The following is a 25,914-nucleotide window of genomic DNA, read 5'->3' as shown; positions in this document are numbered from 1 at the left end:
CTCAGCAGTCCTAGTCGCCCCGAGACCCTAGCTCGGCTCGCGCGCTGCGGGCCTGACTGCGCCAGGGGCCGGGAGTATGTGGGGAGGCTCGAGCGACTGGGAGCGTGGCTTGTGATTCTGCTCCACTCCTTTCGCCCGCAGAGCGGTGGTCTAGGCCAGACCGTTGACCTGGGGAGGGGGAAGGGCAAGGACGCAGCTCGCACGCCTGGGTTTTCACCGCCGACTCCCTTCGGCGTTTTGGGCCAGCGGCCGACATTCGCCTGGACCAAACGGTGGCAAAGTCTCACCAGTTCCGCCTCCGGGAAGACACTTTCTACGCGCATCGGGACCTAAACACTCGGGACAGCCCTGGTAAAGTGAGCAGAGGGGCTCTCGTCTACTCGCCCTGCATCATTGGGCTGCTTCCATTTGGAAAGGGAGCAAAAAGGCCCGAACGGCCACACTGGAAAAAGTAACTGGAAAGAACGATGTGCCGTGAATTTTTCTCTTGCCCAGGGTGGCGACGCACCCCACCCACCCCTCCCAGGCCAAAGGTCACAGCAGAGCCGCGCGCCTTGACTTTTCTGGCCGAGGTCTCTCTCCCCTCGGTGCTACCCTGAACTTGCCCAGTATGAACGATGAAAGGCAGAAACACTGAAAAGAAAGAAAAGGCGAAGGCCTGGCCTCGGCGTTGTACCAATGACTGACAAAGCTGATGTCCATTCATAGTCTCGGGCGGGAGAGGGTGTTTGGAGAGCCGCGGCCCCTTAGCCAATTGCTGTCAGCAACATGTGGGGGGGGGGGACATCGCTATAGCAACCGGTGGCTGGGCCGCGAGCCGCGCCGCCGCCGGCCGGGTGCGCGCCGGGCCGGATATAAGGCGGGGCGCGGCGGCCGCGCTGGTTGGAGCTACGCGCGCGGCCGGCGGCCCTACGGGGACCGTCCGGAGCCCGCCCTGAGCCCGCCAGCGCCGCGCCCCGGCCCAGCGTGCCTAGACCGGGGGCCGGGCTGGGGCGGAGCACTCGGAGCTGGGCCCAGCGGCAGCGCAGAGCTCCGCCGCCTGCGGGCTCCGAGCCCGTGCCGCCGCGCAGCCGTTGCCGCTGGAGCAGCGACGCGCGGCACCTTTGTCTCCACCGGCCGCCCTAGAAGTTTGTGGTCAGAAGCGGATGACCCCGCTAGTCTGTGGCTCCAGTGCAGGGAAGCAGCTGGCTGAGATGATGGCGCTGCCACTACCCGCAGCTGCTGCGCCCCGAGGCCGCTCGGCCCGGCGCACGCCCCCACCTCCTCCCGCGCGGGCGCTGGGCGCCGACCCAGCTGCAGGTAACCAGGGGTGCCGGGCGGGGCGCGGGCGCTCGTGGTGCGGTTGGGTGGGCCCTGGAAGAGGCGAGAGAGGCTGGGATGGGGGCGGAGGGAGCAGGAGGGGCCCACGAGGGCATCACCAGGCGCGTAGGTGGTGGGGCGAGGAAGAGAGCTTTCGAAGGCTGGAGGGCGCGCTTGGGGGCTCGAATGGGCAACCAGGACGTCCGAGAGCTCGGTGCAGGGGGTCTCTGCATCTCCGCAGGACTCCTGTCAAAGGCTTGGGCTGGCAGGGGAGAGTTGCGCCTGGGATCATCCCCAAGTGGGTCTAGGGTGGGCATGTGAGGAGGAGCGGGCAGAGAGCAGCTCTTTCTGAGCGCACAGATTGGGAGGGGTGGCAGCTGTCCTGGCCTAGCGCCCCGCGGAGACCGCCCCAAGGAGGCTAGGACCTCCTGGACTTCTCCGCAGCGCTCTTCTCTCGGCCTTTCGCGTTGCTCCCCACTCCCTGCAGTTCCGACCATTGCAGGGTGCGGGGGGCGGGAGGGGGTGTGCAGGCACGGAGATGGGAGGCGTGTGGGAAAGGAGGAGGGAAGGGGCGAGCAGCCAGGATGGAGAGGAGCCAGTGTGGGCGCATTTTCTTCCTAGCCCATTTTGGGGCGCTCTTCGCCCTCCTCACCAGGGTCCGGGAGCGCGCCTCCGAGCCACGGGAGTATCCCAGCGAGCGGTGAATTGGAGGGCGCCGAGGGGTCCTGCAGGGAGAGGCGTTCCAGAGGCAGGTGGGGACGCCTCGGAGAGGCCACCTCTCCTCCAAAGAGAACTGCGCTTTCCCAGCGCCTTCCCCACCCCAGGTGAGGCGCTCGCGTGGTCGCCAGAGAGAAACTTGTGACTGGACCCGAAGCTGTTGGAACAAGGGACTTCATTTCCTTTCTTCGTAACTACCTGTGCAGTTCCGAACACTGGCCTGCTCCGTGCTTTTAGAGAAGCGTCGCTCCAGGGAATCGGGCGGACCCCCAAGTTAGAGTTAAAATCTCAGCAGAATTGCCTTTTAGGGCCAGAGAGAGTCTCCCGCCCTTTTTGGCCCTCAGTGCGCTGAGCTGGGCGCTGCAGGCTGGACGGCTGGGAGAGGGGCCCCGCCACAGCCCTGAGGACGACGCGCCAGAGACTCTCCCAGCGGCTCTGCAGCCCCCGGCCCTGCCCGCGGGCCCCCGCCCCGTGCGTCCTTCTGCTCTGGGTTCAAGTCACCGACCTCCGTCCTCGGACAGCGGCCCCGGGGTCCCGGGCATGGTCCCGCCTCCCGAGCTGCGCGTCCCGGCCGGCACCGTGGAGCCACCCGCCTGGAGTCCGGGACGCAGCGTGTCGGAGGGCACTTAGCCCAACCAGTCTGTCCTTGCGTCGCCCATCCCAGATTTTAGGACGGGAGCAAACGGGAGAGGAAGCGAAGGTTTGTGCGGAGGAGGGAGCTGGAAGCTCTTCCTTTCACCGACACAGAGGAACGTGCCCTCCCGCCCGCTCCCAAGCACACCCCCCTGCGCTCCGGAGAAGAAGGCGGTGGTGGTGGCTGCGCGGCCCGGGGGCTGCGGGCGCCGGGATTCCCTGGTGGACGCGGGCATGGTTAGGGACCTTGGTCCTCCCTCGCGGCCGGCGCGCTCTGTGGCCAGGAGTCTGGGCCGCAGTACCCTCCGCGCCGGGACCCCTCTCCGGGCTCTGAATACCCGCGGCTCCGGGGTACCCTTGGCCTTCGTGTTCAGCGCTGGGGCCTGATCTTTACGACTCCTGTGGGGATGCTGTGAACCGGCGCGGCGAGAGGGACAGGGTCGCTGGGGAGAAAGCCGAGGCTGCGGTCGGGGCCGAATGTTGACCCTCCCTTCCCTCCCCCTGTGCTCAAAGTCGTGCCACAGAGGGGCCCTGACAAGCGACGCTAGGCGGGTCTTGGGTTGGGGCTTCTGGGTCCGGGTAGAGAAGGCGAACCGAAACCCCCCAGTCCTGAAGAGGGTCTGGTTCTTGCGGTGTGGGCAGGCCGGGCACCGTCCCGGGAAGCACCTGGTGTGGAAGGCGCGCGTGCATCCAGGCAGGCCTGGGGACCAGGCAGCACGGTATATAGGGCTCAGGAGCCGGTGCCTTAAGTGTGATCGGCTGAGTCTGAGTTTGGGTGTCATGAAAACGCCCGCGGAGATCTGAAAGAGGCTGGGGGCGGCTTTCTCAGGGGCATCCTTCCCCCTGCTCAGTCTCTGGGTCCCTCTCTCCCACCGGAGACAATCTGCTGGTTAAAAATTAGTTTGCACAAGTGTGCTTCCCGCTTTGAACATCAGTATCATAAATCTTCCCTGATGTCTTAAAACACAGTATTTCTTTAAAACTGATGTTTTAGGAGTGCTTGAAGATGGCAAATAGACAATTTATTACCTTTTTTGTATGTTCACTTCTAAGTGTATGCCTGGAAAAACTCAATAGCCCATTTTAAAACAGTATATCCCAACTTATTTTCATTAAAGTTTACATTTAAGAATAATTTTTTCTTGAAGATTCTTTTCTTTTGCTTTTTTAGGTTTTTTGGCCACTTGAATGGCAGATTTGCAAGTACAATTTCATCTGCACAGAGGAACAATAGCTTTCAGTTGCACAAAGGGCTTCTCCCACCCTGAATTCAGACCGCAGTGCCTCTTGCTCTGATAATAGCTTCTGAAAAGATTTTGTAATGCAGAGAATTAATACATGATTATTTCCGCCTGACTTCTCTCATTTATTAGAATTCTGTGGCAAATTCCAAATTAAAAATAGTTCAGTTAACAGCTTTAAAAAATACTTTTAAAATATTTTAAGATACCCCTTCCCCCATGTTTTTAAGTTGTATCACTTACTATGGCCTGAAAACTTAAAAATGTTGATCAGCCCTAAAGTGAGATTTATTATATTTTAGTAGTACATTTTAGTAAATTTAGAATGAAATTTCCTAATAATTCTAAGAGGATTCATCCAGAAAACCAAAGAAACTTGTTACAGCAACTCATTAATGGTCTCTAAAACTGACTTCTAAGTTTTAAGAGAAAAAGGTATTTATAATTGAGTAATTTAAATGCAGACAAACATAGGATGAGGCTGGGACTCAAATCTGATTCCTTAGAAATGATACAAATGAAAGCATCAACAATGTTAGAAGTTTAAGATTAACTGGCACTGAGCACCTGTGTCCCTGCGTCTTTATGGTGCAAGCATATTTGAACACTGCACACCGGTGACTCACAAAATGAGCTGCTCCTGTTAACTGGTTACATCACACAACCTTGGAAAGGGACTAAATCTGGCTACCAGTCAACACATATTTACCATAAAGTTTTGTGTTTGTGTGGCTGTATCGGCTCTCACAATTGAGTTTGGGCATAGAATATCCTTTTTTCTTTTCTTTTAAGCGTACCACATGGACAGCTAAAAAAGTTCCGAAGGCATTTTCCCATAAATGGCTCACAAGGCATGTGGTGGAAGCCCCAGCCACCTCCACTGACAGGCAGGGTCAATTGCTCAGGACAGTGTCTGCAGATGCTAGTTTCTAAGACAGCTCCACAAATTGTCTCTGTGGTCATACACTTATTTTGAATCACAACTTTTGCAATACTGTATATTCTAAATTTGAGGAGTTGCAGGTGCAGATGGTTGAGAGGAAGAAATAGGCAATATTGTACTTCATCTTACTCTCAAGATAGGTCTAACCTGGTATAAAATTAACTTAATCATTCTTGATTATTTTTTAAAATTGTAGTATTCCTGCATCTGAGAACTTAGCACTGAAGTGTGCCTATCTGTGCATCTCCCCGACCCCAGACGCACCCCTGCAGCCTGTGTTGCCAGGCCTCCTTCTCCCTCCTCCTCCTCCTCCTCACTTCTCTGTTCCAAACTTTCAGTCATGGAGCTGCCGCTGTACAGAAGAGGGTGTTCTGCTTTTAAAAGACGCCTGACTGTAAATGTCAAAGTCATAAATATTTAAACATCATTTTCTTTCAATTTCAAGTCAAGACTGATAAGATGCCTCTAATGAGTCTGGGCTCTCTTCGGGGTCCACCCGCCGTGGGTTAGCCTTGGGGGGTCGGTGCCCATGGGGGAGAAGGCGCTGAGGACCACCAAAGCCACACCTGGGTCAAGACTGTGTCTCAAACTCACTTTTAAACTCATTTCTTTCTCCTAAAGGCCATGGCTAGTAGGAGTTTTAAGATATTTTTTAACTGCACAAAAAGGAAGGGAGTCAAGTCATTGTAAAGTTACTGGAACTCAATCACTTAAAACAAAAATTCTTTAAATCTTCGTTTCTTCCGGGATTCCTAAGACCTGACTTGCAGCCAACAGTTTTTCCCTCCGAATTACCCTCCTGCTCAGCGCTGGGTGGGACACTTGAAACCGTCCTGGGCGTGGAGGGAGGACCCCTTTCTTGCTTTTCTTCTTCGGTGCCCGCGGGTGGGGAGGAAGACGGGTTTCCCAGCCGGGCCCTGGGATCCAGCGACTTCTACGTCAGGCCGGTGGACCCCAGTCCGTCCCTCTGTCAGCGTTCCGCCCTCCCCTACAGTCAGACCCTCCTCTCCCTCAGCCGCCGCGCTGCCTGCGGTCACAACTTCCCGACTGTCCAGGTCCCGCGGCCCGCGCGGTCGCCCTCCCAGCCTCCCCAGGCCTCCCCCAGGCTGCAGGAGGGGCCTCCTTGTGGACCGGCCGGCGGAGGTGGGCCTGGGGCGGCTCCCACTCCTTCTCTGCTGGGACAGCGCGGGCCCAGGCAGCAGGGAGCCAGGCGAGGTTGGTGGAGACAGGACTCCAGGGGACTAGGGCTCCTTCCTTCCCCTCCGGGGGCGCCTGGGACCCAGCCGGGACCCGGGAGGAGGGCCAGGAGCTCTCCGGGCAATCGTTCTCCTTGACATTTTTCTTTGACCTTTGAGTAAATCCAAGCGCGCCAAGGGAGGCCTCGAAAGCAGGCCTTGTTCCACTCCTGTGCCTTCGGAGCGCGTCGCGGGTCCCGGCGACAGCAGGTGTCTGCCTCCCTGGGAACAGCCTGGGCGGGCCCCGGGTCCCTCCTGCCGCCCGCAGGCCAGACCGCCTCCTCCGGCCCCCACGCGTCCCCTGCCCTCACCTGGCCTGAGTGACCGCGGGCAGCGCCTATGCCCCTTCTTGGGGAGCCGGAGCCGGCGGCCTCGCTGCGCCTCGGGACCCCACACACCCGCGCGCATAGCCTGGGTGCCACTGCCGGGTCCGCCACACGCCGTGGCCCCTCCGTCCCCTCAGAGCCAGGGTGGTCACCGCGCGCGTGTGGGCCTCACGGCGCCGGGCAGGAAGGTTTGGAAAGTCCCTGTTCCCGGGCGCAGTCGTCCACGTGAGTGCGCGGTGTCCTCCCGACGTCGGGGGAGCGGGGCCAGGGTCCCCTCCGCGCTGGGGCGGGTGGAGGCGCGCGGGGGCCGTCGGCCCGGCCGGGATGAGGGGTGGGAGGACGGCGGGCGCCCCCTCCGCCGGTCGCGCCGCTTCCTTTGTTGTTCTTGTTACGTCGGCCAAGGCGAGGCGGGACCCGCGGGAGGCGAGGAGAGAGGGGCGGCGAGGGTCGCGCGCCAGGCCCCCGGGAAACGCCCTCCCGCCCAGGTGTGGCCCCGGGGGACGCGGCCCCGCCGGCGAACATGGACCCTGGGGTGGGCAGGGGACCCGGCCCCTGTCCCAGCGCCGCTCGGACCCCCACGCCGCTCAGATCCTGGGTCACAGCCGCTCATCCCCGCCTGGGTCCCCGCGCGCGCTCTGGGGTCCCTCGCGCCGGCCCGGGAGGGCACAGGGCGGGGCAGCCGCCCACCCGGGAGAAACAGCACCCGCACGGGGACCGAGGAGACCCCGGCCCGGGGGAGGCGGCGCGTGGCCGCGCCTTAGGTTTCGTGAACTGGCTGTGCCCAGGGAGGGGCGGGGAGGGGCGCGCAGGGGACCCTGTGGGCGGACCCCGGCAGACTCTGGGGCTGGGTCGCGCGGCTCTAGAGTGACTTCTTTCTGGAAGAGGCTGTGTGGGCCGCAGGGAGGTGGAGGGAAGGGGAAGAGGCCGGGGAGGGAAACCGGGGAGGGGGCGCGGATGGGATCTCCACGCGGAGGGCCGCCGTGCGCGGCGGCGGGACCCAGCGGCTGCTGCGGGGTCCGGACCAAGCGGAGTTCGGGCTGCTCCCCTGGCTCCCGCCCCGCCTCGCCCTCCCGGGTCCCTCCCCACTCCCCTCCCCCCCACCCCGCGCCTCCTCTCCCCTCCCCCCTTTCCCCTCCCTCCTCCTTTCCTTCCCTCCCTCCCTCTCCGCGGCTCCACCGCCTCCCGCCGCCCGCGAACCTCGCGGTCCTCCGAGCCGCGCATCCAGGCAGGAAAATCCGGGCGTCTTTTCTCATTTAACCCGCGTTTCCATTAACTCAGTCCCGGCACCAGCTAATCCGCTGCACCGAAGGCAAAAGGAGGCTAATTAATGACCAGCTTTTCCAGTCAAGACCGGCGATAATTGCTTTGGTGGCCTTTATGATTACAAGATAAAAACGGGCCCGGCCTGACATAAGAGGCACTGTGTACGCTGGGAGACGGGAGGAAATGAAGAGTTGGGAGGCTGAATACGGAGCAGAAAATTACTCATAGAAGAGAGATAATGAATAGGCCGGCCAGGCATTCATGGGGAAAAATCCATTTTGTTACCACGCGAAATTAGGTGGTGGAAAGGGGTTTGCTAATTGTTCTCATCTTGTAGCAGCCAGGACCGAGGCCGGGCGTGCTCCCCCATTTACTCCCCGAGTCATTGTGCAGGTCGCGCGGTCTGCGGGGCGGCCTTCCCATTTTCCTGTGGCGTCCTTAATTGTTGCTAATATACCTTCTAATGAAGCTAATGAGGGGAGAGCCATGCAATTCTTTGCACGTGGAGACAAGTGAAATGCACCGAAAGGACTTTCTCATATTTTCACCAGCACTACCCTCTCCCTCCAGAAGTAGTGAGAATCTGAAGGGGTTTCCTCCCTGGGAAGTGAAGTTCCAAAGGCTCCTTTCAAGGAAAAATACGTAGGTGCGAAGTGTTGTGGTCTGCGCCAGGCCACTTCTGGAGAGTGGCTGGAGTCGGTGGGATTCGACCAGCGCTCGCCTTTCAAGACAGGTGGATCCAATCCCCTGACCCGGGAGGGAGAATGTTCACGTGAAGATGCAGAGCCAGTCCCACGTTCCTTTGTTGCTGAAGATGTGCTGGGCTTGTGTGGCTACTTGAAGCCACGGAAGGCTCCAGGCCTGCCCACCCTCCTCCGCCGCCTAGCCTGGCTTCCCCCCAACACCCCCGACAATCACTGTGCAAGCTCTGGACAAACTGCTGTGCCCGGTTAGAAGAAGGGATGGATACTTTATTTTACTGAAGGCAGCAAATTAGCTGCCAAATACTTTACATAAATTTGAAAAACAGCCACCACTGAGGGAAAAAGTGATGCCTCTGACTGTCCTCTTGAGCACGCTGCAATCTACCAGGTGCTATTTTCAAATGACTTCTGCTTCTCCTTTGACGGGGGTTGTTCCCCTGGGCCCTCCCATTGTGGCTCCAGTGCCAGCGCAGAGTCCTGTGGGGCTGAGCTTTCCACTTTCAAGTTGCATTTGGAGACGTGTGTTTTTAGGAGGTCATGCTTTGTCAGGAGCTAACATACCCCTCTCTCCTTGTTCTGCAGAAAAGCAAACTCAAGTTCCTGCCTCGTCAGGCAGAGCAAGAAGACTCGACCAAGTTCATCGCGCTCACCCTGGTCTCCCTCGCCTGCATCCTGGGCGTCCTCCTGGCCTCTGGCCTCATCTACTGCCTACGCCATAGCTCTCAGCACAGGCTGAAGGAGAAGCTCTCGGGACTAGGGCGCGACCCGGGCACAGATGCCACCGCCGCCTACCAGGTAAGAGGAGACTTTTTAAAAAGTGATATATTGGATTTATCTGTTGAGCAGGCAGATGATCACATTCCTCTCTGGCCCCTCCTCCATTCCCAGCAGTTGCTCATGTATCATAGTTTGGGGTCTTTTATGATGACAGTTTGGAACTTCTCATCAGCATTCGTGCAGATACCTAGCAGCCACAGTTGTACAGCTCTGTAGTCATCTGCTCTTCTTGGATAGTCTCATGTTAGCTCCGAAAGTATGTTGTTAATTAGAGGTGTGGAAAAAGTACAATACACGAATGATGTTTTATCTGTTATCTTAGTTTGGCCACTACTAATGAAAAGTGCCAGAGTTGCGAGATCAGTTGGTGTGTAGGTGTTTGAAGATGTCTCAAAAACCATCGGCTTCCTCGGGGTCTTCTGTGAAAAGATCCTTTGACCTGCCCAGTTGCCACCCTGTGTTGTTGTCTGGTGCAGTGAAACCTAATGCTGACCAGGGGAAAGTGACCCACACATGTCCCCATGAGGGACACCTTCTCTAGAGGCACCACAGACACCCCTGGAAATGAGCTGCAAACCAGGGAGGATGCGAGGAGGGCAAGTTCAGACCAAGTCGGGCATTTTAAATAACCACAGAGTTTTTGAAAGTTCTATAGCACACGTTTCGTATTTGGTATTGTCCTGTAATGAATATAGGCCTTCAGTTTTAACAGCATTACAAACCCAGAATACTTCCATCAGTCAAGGCAATTGATTCCTTTGCATATAAAATATCACTTAATTCCAAGAAGATATTCCCATTTGGGAAGATAGAATGACTCCTTAACCACTGTTTTAAAAGTTTGGTCAGTACATATGTAAGATTTCCTCATTGGACTGGATCCTTTGTTTTCTCTAGTCACATGATTACAGTGTGCAATACATCTTGTAAATAATTCATCATTTTTACAGTCGTATGTAAAGTAAATATTATTATTCCATCATCAGAGTTACACGGGTGGGCTCTCGAGCCTCTCTCCACAAAGCGCCCTCCAGCACCAAACACTCCTTCTGCCTGAGCTCCTTGGAGCTGGCTTCTCTATACTCTGTGAGCTCTCAGGACCCTCCCCCACATAAGGAATTTACACAATCTCTATGCTTAAAAGAGACCACAAGACAGCTTTTCTTCCCATTGCAAACTTCCTGGGATTGCCATTGAATAGAGGAAGCCTCCAGTTTTCTGGAGAGGGTCACCAGCCCGGTCAGGACGATCTTTTTCTTATAAAGAAATGGCAACTTCAGATGTGTTGAGGATGGCATTTCAGTTGCAGTGTGTAGCTTTGCTTCAAAGCAAAAGGAAAATCACGTTTGAAGAAGCAGCCTGAAAAAAATGTCACATAAACTAGTAAGAATTTATCCAGAAATTCCATTGAGCAAGACCTTCAATGCGGATGCCAGGTCTTCAGGCCAAGTCTGTGTTGGTACATAAATAAATTATCACACCAGTTCTGTTCCACGCGTGAGAGACGGAAGATCATACAGGCAGAGATTTTTAGAAAGCGTGGCACCCTTTGATATACTTTGAAATTCAAATATAAAATATTGATAGAATGGAAAGGTTAGACTTGCATGCAGAAATGACTAATTTGAAAAAAAACTGCAGGTTGAAAATGCATACTTAGGACTGAGTTTGTGATAATTAACAGAAAAAAAAAAGCCTTCCCAGTGACAGCTCTAATTAATAGTATCTGTAATTAAAATCATGCCCTTCCAGCAGGAAAATTGTTTGAATTTCTTGGAGTGACCTTTTTGCTGTTCCTCCTGAGGGCATGGTGGTTAAGTTGATATTGATTTTATAATGAGCTCTGGTTTGTTTAATAAGAATCTGTAATCCAGACAATAAATGAAATGTGTGCTTTTCTTCAATCCAGATTAATAAAAAGGAAAAAAAAAAAACTTTTTTTCTTTAAAAATGTGATCTAGGAAAATTTGGAAATGCAATGAGTGTAAAGACTCTCTGGTTGGTTTAGCTTTGAAATCACTACAAAATACCCTTTAGGGAAGTACTTTGATTAAAGTGGGGGTTTGCCCCATCACAGTGGATTGTCTCCTGGTGAGAAAGTTCTAGGTGCTGAACCGTTGTGTTGTTGTGATTTGTGTTTTGGCAGAGCAGGACTCAGTAATGAGGATGGGGACTGTATGATTGTTCGCTTTGAATTTAGCTGAGTAATGTTTCAAGGACTCAGACAATTGTGGTTACAAGGAGAGGACATTTACTTTGGTAAATGAAGCAGGTATTAATTCATTAATGTTTCCATATCCCACTTGGGTTTTCTATCACAGCCATGAGTCCCCCGTGAAGTGTAAAAATCTGTTTGAAAAGTTTTTTAAAATATTGCAAACATAAAACAAATTTCAGGAAAGGTGTCGTCTTGCATTAATGTGTTTATTTCTGGCTCACTGAACCTGTGTACTTTGCTGATTCTATAATCACAGTGAGGTTATGGATGATAATTCTCATCACTGGGTTACAAGGAAAATGGAACAATTTGATCTTATGCTTTATTTTATGGGGACATGATGGAATTACTCAATTCCTTTTCTTAAAGCTTCTGAAAAATAAAAAGATTATTGTGCAAGTGAGGTTAGAAGTAAGTAACCTAGGAGCGAGAGAATGGTAGGTGGCAATAGCATACGTTTTATTAATATCAGAATATGAAGTTACCCTTTAAACAAAAGAACTTGTGTTCTTACCTGGGGAAGGAAGGTCAGGAGCAGAGATGTTCCGATGGGGTGGAGGAGACGGGTGTGTGGAGATGGTATCCCGGGGGGCACTGGTGACCTCAGGTTGTAGAGCTCCTTCCTCCCTGGGGTTCCAAAAGGTGAATCCTCGTGTCCTCCGTTAAACGGCAGCCGGGTTAGTGTCCTGGCAAGGCACCTCCAGCATGACCTGGGAGGCCCTCGTGTTGCCAGCCTCCGACAAAGCATTTGTTTGCCTCAGCCCGGATCATGCACGTACATCATGAGTGCCCGTGCAGCCCCTCCGGCCCCCGGTGTGTCTGAGTCAGAGCCCGGGCTTGGGGCCACAGGGGCCACGTTGTGCTCCTCGGGAGTAAGAGCTTTTCTTACAACAGGGTTGAAGCAGTAAGGAGGTTGAATTCTTAGCTTCTAATGCAAACACCTTTAAATGTGTTTACCTGTCCTTCCTCAAAATAGAACTATTTCATGGACAGGGTCAGGATTTTAGAGCTTTCTTCGTTTATATGAGTGTGTGATATTTTTGTTTGCCTTACCTATTGGGAAAGCAAATCTTTTTTGATAGACTCTCATATTTTTGACACCAGGATATCAACCCCATCAGATAATCCAGCCAAGTTTAATTTGCTCAGACTGGAGCAAAACTTGGGGATATTAACTTTCAGAATAACTGAAACATATTCTGAACAGACTGCTCCCTCCGAACTTCTCCCCATTGTTTTAGTAAATGTTGATTTTTCTTCTAAATAGATAAAACATGATATATTTGGATTAATTCTATACTTCATGGTCTGAAAAACCAATTTTATTGACTTTTATTCTTTTTTTTCAAATTGACATAGCCTGCCATATATGCATATATGTGTGTGTGTGTATATATATACACACATGTACACACACACACACAGACACACACACACTAAGGATAATGTGAAGACATGGAAGAATTGTGATTTTTGGTACCAGTATACTTTATGCATTTTTTTTTTCATGTAGGTGTCCTATTTCTATGGAAGGTGATTGGGTAAAAACTGTGCCAAAAATAAGTTGTTAGATGATTAGAAGACATTCTCCTCCTTTTCTCTCTGAGTCTCTTTGAATGTTGCATCCATTTCCTTGAGGCTTTGATCATCTTCGAGCAGCAAGTTTAGTATTCTGCCAGCCCACTCTCCCTTCCCCGACATGAGGGCAGAGACTCCTGCAGAATTTTCAGCAAGTTCTCTTTTGATGGTTTATTTCACAATACCCAGCAGGTTTCCTTGTGTACTTGGAGGCCTTTGGAACCAAACCCAGAGGAAAGCATGCATCCGGGCCACGGGGACCTCCTGTAAACAGAGTGGCTAAGTGCACATCTCAGTTTCTGCTGCTGCTCCCATTAGCAAGTGATTACGAATGCAGTGACAGAGTGGTGGCAACTGCGGCAAAATGAGGGTGCTCAGTTGACTGGGGCTGGTGTGTCTGCAAGTCCCAAATGCACCCTGACTTCTTACCCCCGGTGCAGAAAGCTGAGTTCTGACAAAGAGCACAGGTCACGCCTTGGCTCACTCTCTGGGGCTTTAAGAGACCCTTCTTTCTCTAGGTGAGTTTGATCTTCAGGCATTGGTGTAATCACGAGTAATAGAAGTAGGATGTTCACAATTAAATTGGACAACAGTTACTTTTCCTGAGGTTTACTTGACCCCACCACAAGTTTTTAACAAAGCCTTTTCAATAGCTCTGTATCTTAGAATGGCTTTCCTCACTATATACTTAAATTTCCAGGTCAAAATAATATATTTTTTACAAATATCAAATAAGCAAAACCTATGCTGCTTCAAAAGTGAAGGGCACCCTGTGAAAACTGTGCCAAATATTTTATAATTATAAAAATACAACATTACAGAACGTTATGAAATAATTATTATTAGAGAACATTTTATTATAACAGTCAAGTCTGAGAATGGAAATTTTTCTAATTTTATGACACCTTTGCAAATGTAGCTGATAGTACAGATGTCTACAGGTAGAACGCTCTTGAAACTTGCGAGACATGGATTCAGTTTTGCAGATTATCCTGGAATAGACTCCAGGCCCCTGGAGGATGAGGCCCTGCCACCGTCCTCCCATGCTCCGTGGCGCCCAGAACGTCCCTGGCCTAACTAGGAATCAGCAAATGCCGAATGGTTGTCACACTGGTGCCAAATTCCATCGTTCCTGATGTGAAGAAAATCTAAAGGAAACCTGCAGAATGTTGCCAGGATGATGAGGGTAAAAGACACGTGTCATCCCCAATGTGGGAAGAACCTGTTTTTGTTTGCCTGTGTGTTCAGTATCAGATCATCAGCGTGTGGGGTCAACCAGCTTGGTTTCTGTAGGCTCCATGGAATCATCTAGATACCTTTTCACCATGAGTCTGAACGTTTTTCTGGAAGGTGCCCATTTGAAGTGCGTTTTTCTCATAAATCTGAAGCGTTCACGGATGCAGTTTCCAAAAGCAGTATCTATCCTGCTGTTTTGCCCAAAATGCTTCCTCAAATACAGCTCCTGAGAGATAGAGCTCAATCTTCAGAGAACAGTGAAGTCTCTGGAAAGGCGGCCAGAGAAACCTCTAAACATAAAACAGAAGCATGTTGCTCGTTGGGACACAGCAAGCCACTCCCTCCATCAGGCAGTAGTCATTAGATCTGACTTAATTAAAAATCACAGAGACCACTCAGTGAGATATTTGGAAAAAAAAAAATTGGAAAGTCTAAGATATGAAAATTTGGAGGGCTGAATTCTGTGGCTTTTTGGCACTAGGCTATTCCTATGTTTGCTTTGACTTTGGTGCCTTTTCAGACCTGGGTATTACTTGAATAACTGCTTCCTAAGGAAGCCACTTCCTGCTGCACACAAGGAGGGGCGAGGGAAAGGAGGTGGGGGCTGCAGGCTTCTCCCGGGCATGCTCACCCTGCACTCCAGCAGCCAAGGAAGAGGGTGGGCCCCGGGAGGAGGACGGGTGCTCGCACAGCACCAGCGGAGGGGCGGTGTGCATGGTGTCTGTGGAGCGGGTGCTGCTTCCCTTAGGCCCATGCTGTGTTCCAGTCTGCCTCACCCGTTTCACTGCCAGAACCAGAGAATTCTTCCTTTTTGCCAAAGCCAGTGTTGCTCCTGGGGTGACCCCTGCATGCACAGCAGGTCCTTCTGAGCCCCTGTTCCTCGGCACCCCCGTCCTGCTCGTCAGTCACCCACCCCGTGGAAAGGGACCCTGTGGAAAGGGATGCAGGACACCTTCCCCAGGCATCTTGTTATCTCCCAACCCTGTTTTACAAGGGGGCAAAGTCAGCAGCAGATAAACTGAGAAGCGCCTCAGCCCACAGAGCTGGTGGCGAGCTGCACTGGGCGGTCCCCGGCTGCGCTGTCCCCACTGCAGGGTGTTGAGGGGCTAGCCCGGGCTTCTCCGCCCCGCAGGTCTGGACAGCTCCTCCACCATCTTCCCTCTGCAGTGTGAGGCACTGTGGGAGATTTGGGAAACAGTGACATCCTTTCTTTTCTCGGTTGATGATTTCTTGGAGATGAGGAGTTTGCAATGAAACAGTGAACCGGCGGTAAACAGCATTAGTCCACACGTCGCTAGGAGGTGATTCGTGTGAAACTGAAATCAAATCCTTGGAGATGACAGAGGAGGGGCTGGGCCAGGTGGTGGGTGGAGCTCTTGGTGCCTGGTGGGAGATGGAGGCGTGGCTGGGGCAGGTGCTGCGGCCATCTGTAGGGTAGGGACAGACCCAAGAGGTGGGCATTTGCAGGGCTGCGGGGAGGAACTGGGCTGGAGGGGAGAGGTCCTCCCAGTCGGGCCAAGAGTTTAGATAGGGAGCAGGGGCATCGGGGAAGGGACTCGGCGGCAGTTTGCGAGCAGGCCCAGAGAGGTCAGCTCTTTGAGTTCGTGACAAGGACAAACCCTGCGGTCTGTGGCACTCCGAGGGACAGTCCGTGGCTCAGTGTGGCTGAGTGACCCCAGGTGGACCACAAGAGGCACATTCCGCCTGCTTTCACCCCCATCCGTTTCTTCCTTCTTATCTTATTCCTCTCTTGCCATACTTTCCATCATTTGAACTCTCTTTCTCCTCTAATGGTGAAACCCATGGAAGAAAGGCACCATCGCCCTTCCATTCCCTGGGGTGCGAGGCCCAGGCTTGGGCCCAGCCCCTCCCTCCCGAAGCCTGCCTTCCTCATCTGGGAACTGGGGCCTCCTCTTGGGCCGCCATGCGGATGAGGGCAGCCTGTGGGTGCGGGTGCCACGCCATGCAGATGAGGGCAGCCCTGTGGGTGCGGGTGCTACGTCAGCTCTGAGGCGCTGCCCAAGGGTGACTTGCCTGCAGCGACTGCTGGTGCTCACGGAGCTGGGATGGGTGTTGGATTCCTGCCTGCTCCTCCCGTTTCCAGGGTACCCGTTTCCGTACACGTCCTCCTCGGCATGAGCTGCTCCCCTCCCTTAGACCTGATTAGAGAGGCGGGGCACATTTTCTGAACTAAAACTGAGGACATGGCATCTGCAAAGCATGCACTTCCAGAGAAGAAAACAGGAGCAAAGCCTGAACCCTGTGCTGCTCTGTGGAATTCAAGACACTTGATGGAAGGTGTTTGGAGAAGGTATCCGGGTGAGCGAACACCCGGGTGAGCCTGTGTCATCTGGGGCCCTGTGGGGTAAGGCCAGACCTTGGTGCAGGTGCAGCCTCGGGCATCTGTGCTCTGAACACCTCTTCACCCAGCCCGAGGGGCTTCAGGGCTCACATCGAGGTGAGGGCTCAGCAGGAGGGAAGCCCTGGTCAGGTGGGCCCAGCTCAGCTGGAACCCTGCTGTCCATGGCGGGAGGCGGGCTCTCTGAAGGACACGAGCCTTTGTGAAATGAAGTGGGTGTTGGGAGGAGACACTTGAGGGAGTAAAGGGAAGTGTAAAAAAGTGAATTAAACTGGGATTTCAAAAGAAACGGTAGGTGGTGGCGAGGAGATTCCAGCGGGCGGGCACCAGGAGGTAGGAGTGGGTGCAAGCGAGAGGCAGGTTCCACCCAAGGGGCACTGGGCCCACAGTGTGGCTGTGCTTGAGGGCTGGGTCTCTCCACTCCCTGCCTGTAGCCTCTTCTCTCCTGGCTCCCTGTGGGGCCACTGTCCCTCGGGAGGAGGGCATCATTGTTGGCAAGGAGAAGAGGCCTCGGGTGACTCCTGGAGCCTCCCCCAACCAGAGCTGTGCAGCCCCCCCACCCCTGCCACCGGCCAGCAAGTGGAGCTCAGTGTGGGAGGAGATGCCTGGCAGGGCCAGAATCTCCTTCAGGTGACAGCCTCTCGCATACAACAGGGTGGGACCCCACAGGTGTGCACAGAGGTACCTGCATGGCGCCTCACCTTGGGGCTGAGGGACAGAGGTACCTGCACGGGGCCCCACCTTGGGGCTGAGGGTCCTCAGGCCGTTGCTGTAAAGCAGATCTTCTCAGCCTCTGCCTTGATGGGCACAAGAGAATGCGTGTCTGTGGTGAATGGCATTATCTGCAGTGAAATGCATTAGCCTGTCAAAAATGGCAAAGCCCAGCTCTTAACACAACATGCACACCAGCATAAAAGGAGGCAAGACACTGCGCGGGGTGGTGGGATAAGGAATGATGGCTGGAGCTGCCACGGCGTGCGGGAGCTGGTGTTACAAGAGGAGAAAGCTTTGGGAAAAGCAATTGCACGTCACACCAAGGAGCACCCGGCAGATGAGAGTCATTGCTAAATGTCAAACGAGGATCACTTCAAGGACATGAATAAGGAAGGCTGATCCGCTGGCCGCCTCCAGCAGGAGTCCCCCCACCCTTGCCTCCTGGGGAGGCCTCCACAGGACACGTCGCTGGCCACCTGGCTGTCTCTTCTCTCCCAGCCCCAAAGCCCCTTAGGCCCGGCACTCTCCGTGGCTCTTGGCTCTGTGAGCCCCGCCTCCTCCTTCCCTCCTGTGCTGTGTTGGGGGCTCGTTTTCTGCGGCTGACACGTGGGGGCCCCCAGGGCTGTGACTGGTGTTGGCTCGAGGGTCACCCTTAAGGATTGGACACCTTGGGTCTGGGTGCAGGTGCAGCCTCGGGCATCTGTGCTCTGAACACCTCTTCACGCAGCCCAAGGGGCTTCAGGGCTCACATCGAGGTGAGGGCTCGGCAGGAGGGAAGCCCTGGTCAGGTGGGCCCAGCTCAGCTGGAACCCTGCTGTCCATGGCGGGACATTCCAGCCTTGGAACCTCTGGATAACTGAACTTGGAGTTGACCCAGAAAGCGTTTTCTCAGAAAGCTTATTGCTTCTAGGGGTAGAATCCCATTTTTTGGAACAACAGGAACAGCAGAGAACTTGATCTTACATCAGAGTCGGCCCAGTCTGCATTGGTGAAGGTCTCCCCAGTGTGAACCCAGAAACAGACGTCACTGTGACCCTAGGGGAGCCCTGGATTCCGGGCGGGACAGGCACGGGGCTCAGAGAACACGGGGAGCCCTGGGTGCCAGGCGGGACAGACACGGGGCTTAGAGAACATGGGGAGCCCTGGGTGCCAGGCGGGACAGGCACGGGGCTCAGAGAACATGGGGAGCCCTGGGTGCCAGGTGGAACAGGCACGGGGCTCAGAGAACATGGGGAGCCCTGGGTGCTGGGTGGGGCTCAGAGAACGTGAGGCTGGAACGTTGGGGAGGAAGAAAAACGCAACAGCAGAGGGGGCCTCTGTGGGGTGGGAGAGGAGCGTGGAAGAGACTTAGCTCAGAGGGGCGCAGATGCACAAGGGATACGGAGGGACTTCCAGGGGCAGACAGCGGCTCCTCTCGCAATTTTTTGGGTCTGTGTGGACACAAGGCGGGCAGTCAGGCGTTGCTGCAGGTGTCTGAACAGCGGCTTTTCCTGTTCCATGGGGGCCGCAGAAGAGTTCTCCGTTCTTCAGCCAGCCAGCTGTTCTGAAACTGTTGCTCAAAATGTAACATCTCTATGGCTTTTCTGCTTTGGGAGAATTACTGATGGTTAAGAATGGAATCTTGAGACTGGCACGGGGACTCACCTGTCATCCCAGCACTTTGGGAGGCCGAGGCTGGCAGATCACCTGAGGTCAAGAGTTTGAGACCAGCCTGGCCAACATGGCGAAACCCCATCTCTACTAAAAATAAAAAAATTAGCCAGGCGTGGTGGCACGCACCTGTCATCCCAGCTACTCGGGAGGCTGAGGCAGGAGATTTGCTTGAACATGGGAGGCGGACGTTGCAGTGAGCCGAAATCAAAACTTCATCTCAAAAAAAAAAAAGGGATGGAACCTGAGTGTGTTATTTCTCTATTAGCAGGTACAAGAGACTCACTAGAAAGTTGGCAGGTGTGAACAAACACCTTTTCAAGATTTTTTAATGTATAGGATAATAATGCAGCCAGCAGAATGGAGTGTCTGGGTATGTGCTGGTGTGTGTCTCCAGGTGCAGTGACTTGAAGAACAGATGGGGGGAGATTCGCAGATGATTATATTAGCCAGTAAAGCTACATGTTTTAAAATACATAATTCTGTACAGAGTTTGTAGAATGTGGATTCGATATACAGGTTTAAACTTGGATTGATCTTATGCCATTTAATAGCAAATCAATTAGAAGTCTACAAGTGATAAGTGCTGGGACTATGTAACATTGATGTGTAACTGGACTGAGCGCCTCTGAGGAGAGCAGAAGCTGGATTTGCCCTCTGGGTAGGCATTTCCTGCTTTCAGTTTTTTTGGTGAAGATGACGATGCGGGAGAGTGGACAATAATGGAATCTTCCTGGAATCGCCTTTCCTGACCTGGAGTCACCTTTTCTGGCCTGTAAAACGTACCCTGAAACCAGAGATCAGATGTTCCTGAGTGGGAGGAAATAAAATGCAGATTTTTTTGCAAAACAAAATACTAAGTTGGATGGAAGCTGGAGCTGGTGTGTGAGTTTCAGAATTATTTCTGTCCCCACCGCAGGGGTTTCTTATTCTCTACCAGGTTCAAGGAGAGCAAATATATGAATTGTTAAGTGAGCCCCAAACGTGAAGCTGAAATGTGAAGGGGAAAAAGTCTAGAAAACGTGTCTGATTCTTCTGAGGATGGCTTTCCAGGTGCCCCTTCCTCACTCCGAGCCTGCATCTGTCTTGCTCAGGCCTTCCCGTTCCCAGTGGGCCCCTCGCTTCTCCAGGTGGATTTTTTCAGGCACATCTTGAGATTTCAAATCAACCCCAAGTGAGGAAGCAGAGCTGACACCCCACATGCGACCCATGGCCCCTGTCCCCCAGTCAGCGGTGTCCTCGGGCCGGCTGTTCCCGGCACCCCCCGCAAAGTTCACTCCCCAAAAACCCTCACAACTTGCTCACAGGTTTTCCTCCAGGGCTACTGCCCCACTTGTCCCCTTCTTGGGATAGAGCATAGACTTTTAGAAACTGCCCGTACAGACCTTAGGGCTCAGAGCCCTTAGGTCAGAGCTGAGACCGCTGAGGCCGGGGCTCCCAGCAGGCCTCCAGGCCCTGGCCTTCGGGGTCTGGTAGGAGGAAACTCTTCAGGGTGTCCTTCAGGCCTTGTGCAGTTAGGGTGTCGCTCAGATCAGTTTTAGGTGGAATAATTGGGCCCCAAAATGACATGCAATTCCGAAAATGGAGAAGCAGCTGCTCCGGTAGCTGCTCCACCCCCAGCCCTCAGGCCCCTGCCCTTTGGCTTAATTAAGCTGTGGCCACCGAATGGAAGGATGTGAATACCTTTTGTGTCCCTGGGCTGGGCTGGGCTCCTCGGCTTCTAAGCCTTTGTTTGCCTGGCTCTCTCCCTTGCACCGCACCCCCCCCCCCCCACCACTCCACTTTATCCCTGCAGACCCTCCCATCTGTCAAGCCCTGTGCAGACCCCAGTCCCCTGAGCTTCCCTCTCAGCCCAGGGTGGCCAGTCCCTTCCCAAACACCAGGGCCCTATTCATCCCTACTTCCCCTTTATCCCTTCTGCCGCCTCTGCGGTGACGTCTCGTCAGCATCCCTCCTGTGTAGGGTGACTCCCTCATTGTGTTGGACCGAGGCAGGCCTGGGTGCAGAGTGGGGCTTGTTCCCCACACCAGGCCAGCCTGTGTGGGGACAGCCTTGGCTCCCCAAAGGCCAGGTCTGTACAATAGACCCACAGCACGCACCGGGGACCTTTAGGTGCTCGATAAGAATGAATCGATAAATTGAACTAAGATTTTGATGTGGTGAGAGCAGGTCTGTGGGCGGGGGGCAGGGGGGCATCTGCACTCTCTTGAAAACCATCCCGTGTAATTCTTGGGTCCAGAGTCCTGCCCGCCCATGGGAAGTCCTCCCTACGTGCTGTGTGCGGAAGATGCGCCGCGGGCTGAAGATGCAGGCGATGACAGGGATGGCACATGACAGTCAGTCCTTATTCAGAGCAAAAAGAAAATTAGGAAGGTGCAAAAGTTTCTTGTGAAAAACAGCTGCGCCTTCTCTACTTCCACGTCAGGCCTGGGCTGCTGTGAAAGCAGATGACTTGTTTCTTACTATTTTAAATTGTCTGACTATGAAACTGAACAGCGAGGTTCAGCCTGTGGGGCCTCTCAAGGCTGGCTTTGCCCACAGAGGTCGCGTTGGATCTGTGAACTTTAAAGGCACCACTGACTTTTTTGGAAGCCCTTAGAACTTAATTGCCCAGTGAGTCATCCTCTGTGGGAGCCAGGAAGGGAGGGATTTGTGTCCCATGTTGGATTTGTCTCACCAACCACGGTCTGGCTGGAGGGGCTCTGCTGTGGTGACTGGGGTCTCCTGTGACAATGGGAAGGGTTGCAGACATCGTGGGTTAAATGTGCTCCCTCTCACATCTAAGAGGCCACCTTTATGGAAGCGTTAAAGACCGTCACAGAAGGCCGTCTTAGACATGGGCTATTCCGGAAAGAAGATGCGCATTCAAATTCTGTGTGTCCTTTCAATGTCTTTATTTTCACAACTGTTTCCTGGTTTCAATCTGACGTTATCAGGAGCAGAGTAAACGAAGAAAATGGGTGTCTTTAGTCTTAGGGCAGAGGCAGCCCCTAAGAAAAAGGGAGGCAGGAGGTCGCGTTTCAGCACGTCATTCGTCACTCTCGATGCAGCTGACCGTGGGTCCCGCGAGCCCGCACATGCCTTCTGTGCTTCCCGTGGAGTGATCGCGTCTTCCAGCCACCCACCAGGGGCTTCGGGAGATTCACACACAGCCCTCACTTCGCCAGAGCAGGAACCCACAGCTGCCAGCCTTGGAGCTCGATGCAGCTCCGCCAACCGTGCCCCTCGCTGCTCCCTTGGGGCTGCCTTGGTGTGGGACACTCGGCCCCTGAGCAAGTCATGACCTGGAGGCCAGGGCTGCTGACTGGTGTGCAGGGGCTCGGCGAGGGCCCCTCTGCACCACGTAGACGCTGTGGGTACAGAAAGCAGACAAGGACTTCTGCTCCCGAGTGTGGGAGGCAGGGGTACGGATGTGAAAATAACTAGGAGACAACACACGCCTGGATGTCCAGAGCCCGGCCACGAGCTTGTGTGGGGACTCAAAGGGCTGGTGCTCTGGGCGCCGCAGGGATGGGGGCTGAGTGAGGGGAGACGCTGCTTTTTTCCTACTGATCTCAGGCTGTTCCAAGACTGTTCCACATTTAGAAGAGTGTTGAAAATTATTTTTCACTTACATGAAACATGTCTATATCTTTAATTTTTGTTTTGAGAAAACATCTTGCGAAATGGGAAAAACTCACTCCATATTGCTTGGCCAACATCGCTCATCGTGGGCTGACTCGGCTCGTGTGCCCGTGTGGTGGATCCCCTTCCTGCAGGAGCTGTGCTTACACCCCCGACCAGTGTCGTGTGTCAGGAGCAGGGAGGGGTGGGAGCCAGGTCTCTTGGCAGAGCCTGCAGAGCTCTGTGACCCTGGCTAGGGCTCTGCTGTCAGGGGCATCCTCCCCTTGGGGGGTGTGTGTGTGCAAACACGTGTGTGTGTTGTTCTCGGTCCAAGAGAAAAAGTTACCTAGGCACCAAGGAAAAGCCGCTGGAAGCGGTGGGACTGCGTCACCAGAGCAAGGTTGGCCACGTGGGCCATGAGCCGAGGATGCAGGGACAAGTGCTGCCCCGGCTTAGCTCATGGACAGGCTCAGCTGCCCGGGCCCTGACTCCATGGGAGAAGGGAGGCTCCCCTGGCATTCAGGGGCGGCCATGGACCGTTTCCTCTCCAGAAGTGAGCATGGCCCTGTGTGCCCTGGGTTCTCACAGGGATGCCCCAAATGCGCCCAGAACCCAGAGCATCCTGCAGCAGTGCCGACTGGAGACCCCAGTGTCGCGGGAGTGTTTGTGTAAAGTCACTCTCCTGAACGAAATCACTGGTTGCTTCCCCTCTGCTCCCAGCTGGCCTTGCTGGCCTAGAATGTGAGGCAGTTCCTTCTGAGGCCCTCTGAGTTTTATGATGAAATAAAATCAAGTAAAACTGTGTCATGATCAGGGAGAGGTGATTATACAAGAAACCTTTTTTCTTTTTTTCCCACTGTGACACATGACCCTGTTTAACAATCTGGAATATTTTTCCCCGGCCTTTTCCCCACACATGCTGTCTAAACATTTCACCTTCCTGTTTAGATTTCCTGTCATCATGTGCCCTGCAGCCACCGTGTCAAACTGACAGAGCGCAGGCCTTTTCCTTAACCGTTTTGCATTCGAGCCACCTGTGGGTGCACCGGGCCCCGCGGCTTCTGCTGTGTGTTGGATTCTGTGTCGCCCTCTGAGCTGAAGGCCAGGGCCCTCCCCAGAGAGGGCCGGTTCCTGTTCACCATGTTCTCTTGGTGCCGCGTCCAGTCTGGAGAGTGGCCTTTATTCCTCCCCAGCAGAGCCCAGTGAACCCACTTTTTCCTGCCCAGTTTTGTACATTTAATTCCTTAGTGTGGTCCTGTCACTAGTAATTACACTCTCAAAATAACCCTAAAACCCGAGGCTGTCTCTGTGCACACTCGGGCAGCGTGGCTTTGTTCAGATGGCTCCCAGAAAGGTGCAGAGGGGTTTTCCTGAAGCCTTTGTTGTCTTGTTCTTCTTTTGGCAGAATTCGAGAATGACAGGTCTCTTCTGTGCGTGATTTCCCCTCTGTAATTTTCCCCATCAGATGCTGAGTTAAGAGATGAGACATTTGCCTTGTGATGTGTATGGATGAATTTCTGCCCCCAGAATCCTCTTCAGCTTATTTCGCACATTGTGTTATAAAGAAGTATAAGATACTTTGAGGACTCTGCGGACATGCCCAGGGCCCCAGCTCAGGCACAGCAGAGAAGCAGGCAGCTCTGCGGTGAGCGAGGACTGTGGTGTCCGAATGTGCTGCACTGACCCTGGCCGCCTCTGTTTGTGTGCTCACACCTGAGGAGCTACTCGGAGCACGGGAAGCCTTCGGGGTGGGGGCTCTGGGTGCAGCACTATCCTGCGGGGACGGTCCCACATGGCTCTGCCCAGGGCAGGGTGCTGGTGTGGGTGCTTGCGGTGCCACTGGGCTCACACTCACAGTTCCAGTTGACTCTGGATGTGTTGGAGGCAGCACTGAGCTGCAAAAAGATCAATTTTTCACATTTTCCTGATGGAGACTTTTTGTGCCTGGGTGCGGACGTGCTAGGTTTACCGTTCCGGACAAACACTGCCCCACGGGGAGGGCGTTGGATCGTGAGGCACAAGCATCACATTGAGTTTTGCAGTGGAGCGTTTCCATTTAGGGCAGCAGTGGAAGATGCCGCTCTCTTCTTTATAGATGCCCAGTTACTGTAGTTTCACCTGAGAGGGAGGAGGGAGGGAGAGGGTCTCATCGGCCGGACAGAGTGGCGAGAGCGTCGTCTGGTGGGGACAGCCCTGGGGGTCTGGCCTCCTTGGTATTGTGTCCTGGAAGGAGGCCCTGCCAGAGGACCCCAGCTCCCTTGAGGCTGTGTGGCTTCTCTGTGCCAAATGTAGATGTGGACGCTGGCAGGGGGATGCCCACACCCACGTGGGATCAGTGCCACATGGGCTGAGTGTGTAAACCGGGCTGTGTACTCATTGCACCCACCAGAGATCAGTGTCACATGGGCCGAGTGTGCAAGCCGGGCTCATACGCATCACACACACCTGAGATCAGTGCCACAAGGGCCGAGTGTGCAAGCCGGGCTCGTACTCATTACACACACCTGAGATCAGTGCCACACGGGCCGAGTGTGCAAGCCGGGCTTGTACGCATCACACACACCTGAGATCAGTGCCACACGGGCCGAGTGTGCAAGCCGGGCTCGTACTCATCACACACACCTGAGATCAGTGTCACAAGGGCCGAGTGTGCAAGCCGGGCTCGTACTCATCACACACACCTGAGATCAGTGCCACAAGGGCCGAGTGTGCAAGCCGGGCTCATACGCATCACACACACCTGAGATCAGTGCCACACAGGCCGAGTGTGCAAGCCGGGCTCGTACTCTGTGCTCCACACACCTGAGATCAGTGCCACACGGGCCGAGTGTGCAAGCCGGGCTCGTACTCTGTGCTCCACACACCTGAGATCAGTGCCACACGGGCCGAGTGTGCAAGCCGGGCTCGTACTCTGTGCTCCACACACATCCACCCTGAGAGTCCTCCCAGCAACTCTGTGGAGCTGCTCTGCCTTCATCCTCATTTCACAGATTAAAAACACACATGCATCTTTCAGTAACCTGTCCAGTAGCACACAGCCACGAGTGATCTGGACCCAGAGTCCTGGTCCTCAGCTCTGTCTTGGCTTGCTTTCTTTACCAATAATGGATGTCATTTCTACTATGGGAGGTTTCTTTTTCTAACACACTAATGGCTCTGGAATACTTTCTTCTCAAAAATAGAGGCACATTATAACCATTGATATTTTACTATGGAGATGACCTGCAAAAACCATGCCCTTTTTCCATTATTGCAGATGCATCCTTCTCACTGGAAACTTGACATGCTATCCTTAATAATTTTCTTAATAACTTTCTCAACACCTAAGAGGAGCCAGACAGCTAAAAAGCTACAGAGCAGCTATACTGAGACTACAGAGCTTTCCGGAAAGATGTGAGCTCCATCTCCAGGGACAGAC

At 53.9% G+C, this 25,914-nt stretch overlaps 1 protein-coding gene across 2 annotated transcripts in view; it reads left to right on the top strand.

Annotated features, from left to right (window-relative positions):
• The window catches only part of PTPRN2 (protein tyrosine phosphatase receptor type N2), a 985,554-nt gene that overhangs the window by 834,995 nt on the left and 124,645 nt on the right, over positions 1-25,914 (top strand). For both annotated transcript variants that reach the window (XM_007983635.3, XM_037991107.2), the window contains one exon: positions 8,944-9,156. In XM_007983635.3, coding sequence (XP_007981826.3) covers positions 8,944-9,156 — 213 coding nt within the window. The remainder of the gene's footprint in view (positions 1-8,943; positions 9,157-25,914) is intronic.

Source organism: Chlorocebus sabaeus, chromosome 21, assembly GCF_047675955.1.
Source record: "Chlorocebus sabaeus isolate Y175 chromosome 21, mChlSab1.0.hap1, whole genome shotgun sequence".
Lineage (NCBI taxonomy): Eukaryota > Metazoa > Chordata > Mammalia > Primates > Cercopithecidae > Chlorocebus > Chlorocebus sabaeus.
Note: the sequence above shows the minus strand (reverse complement) of the source record. Positions and strands in the feature narration are given on the sequence as shown.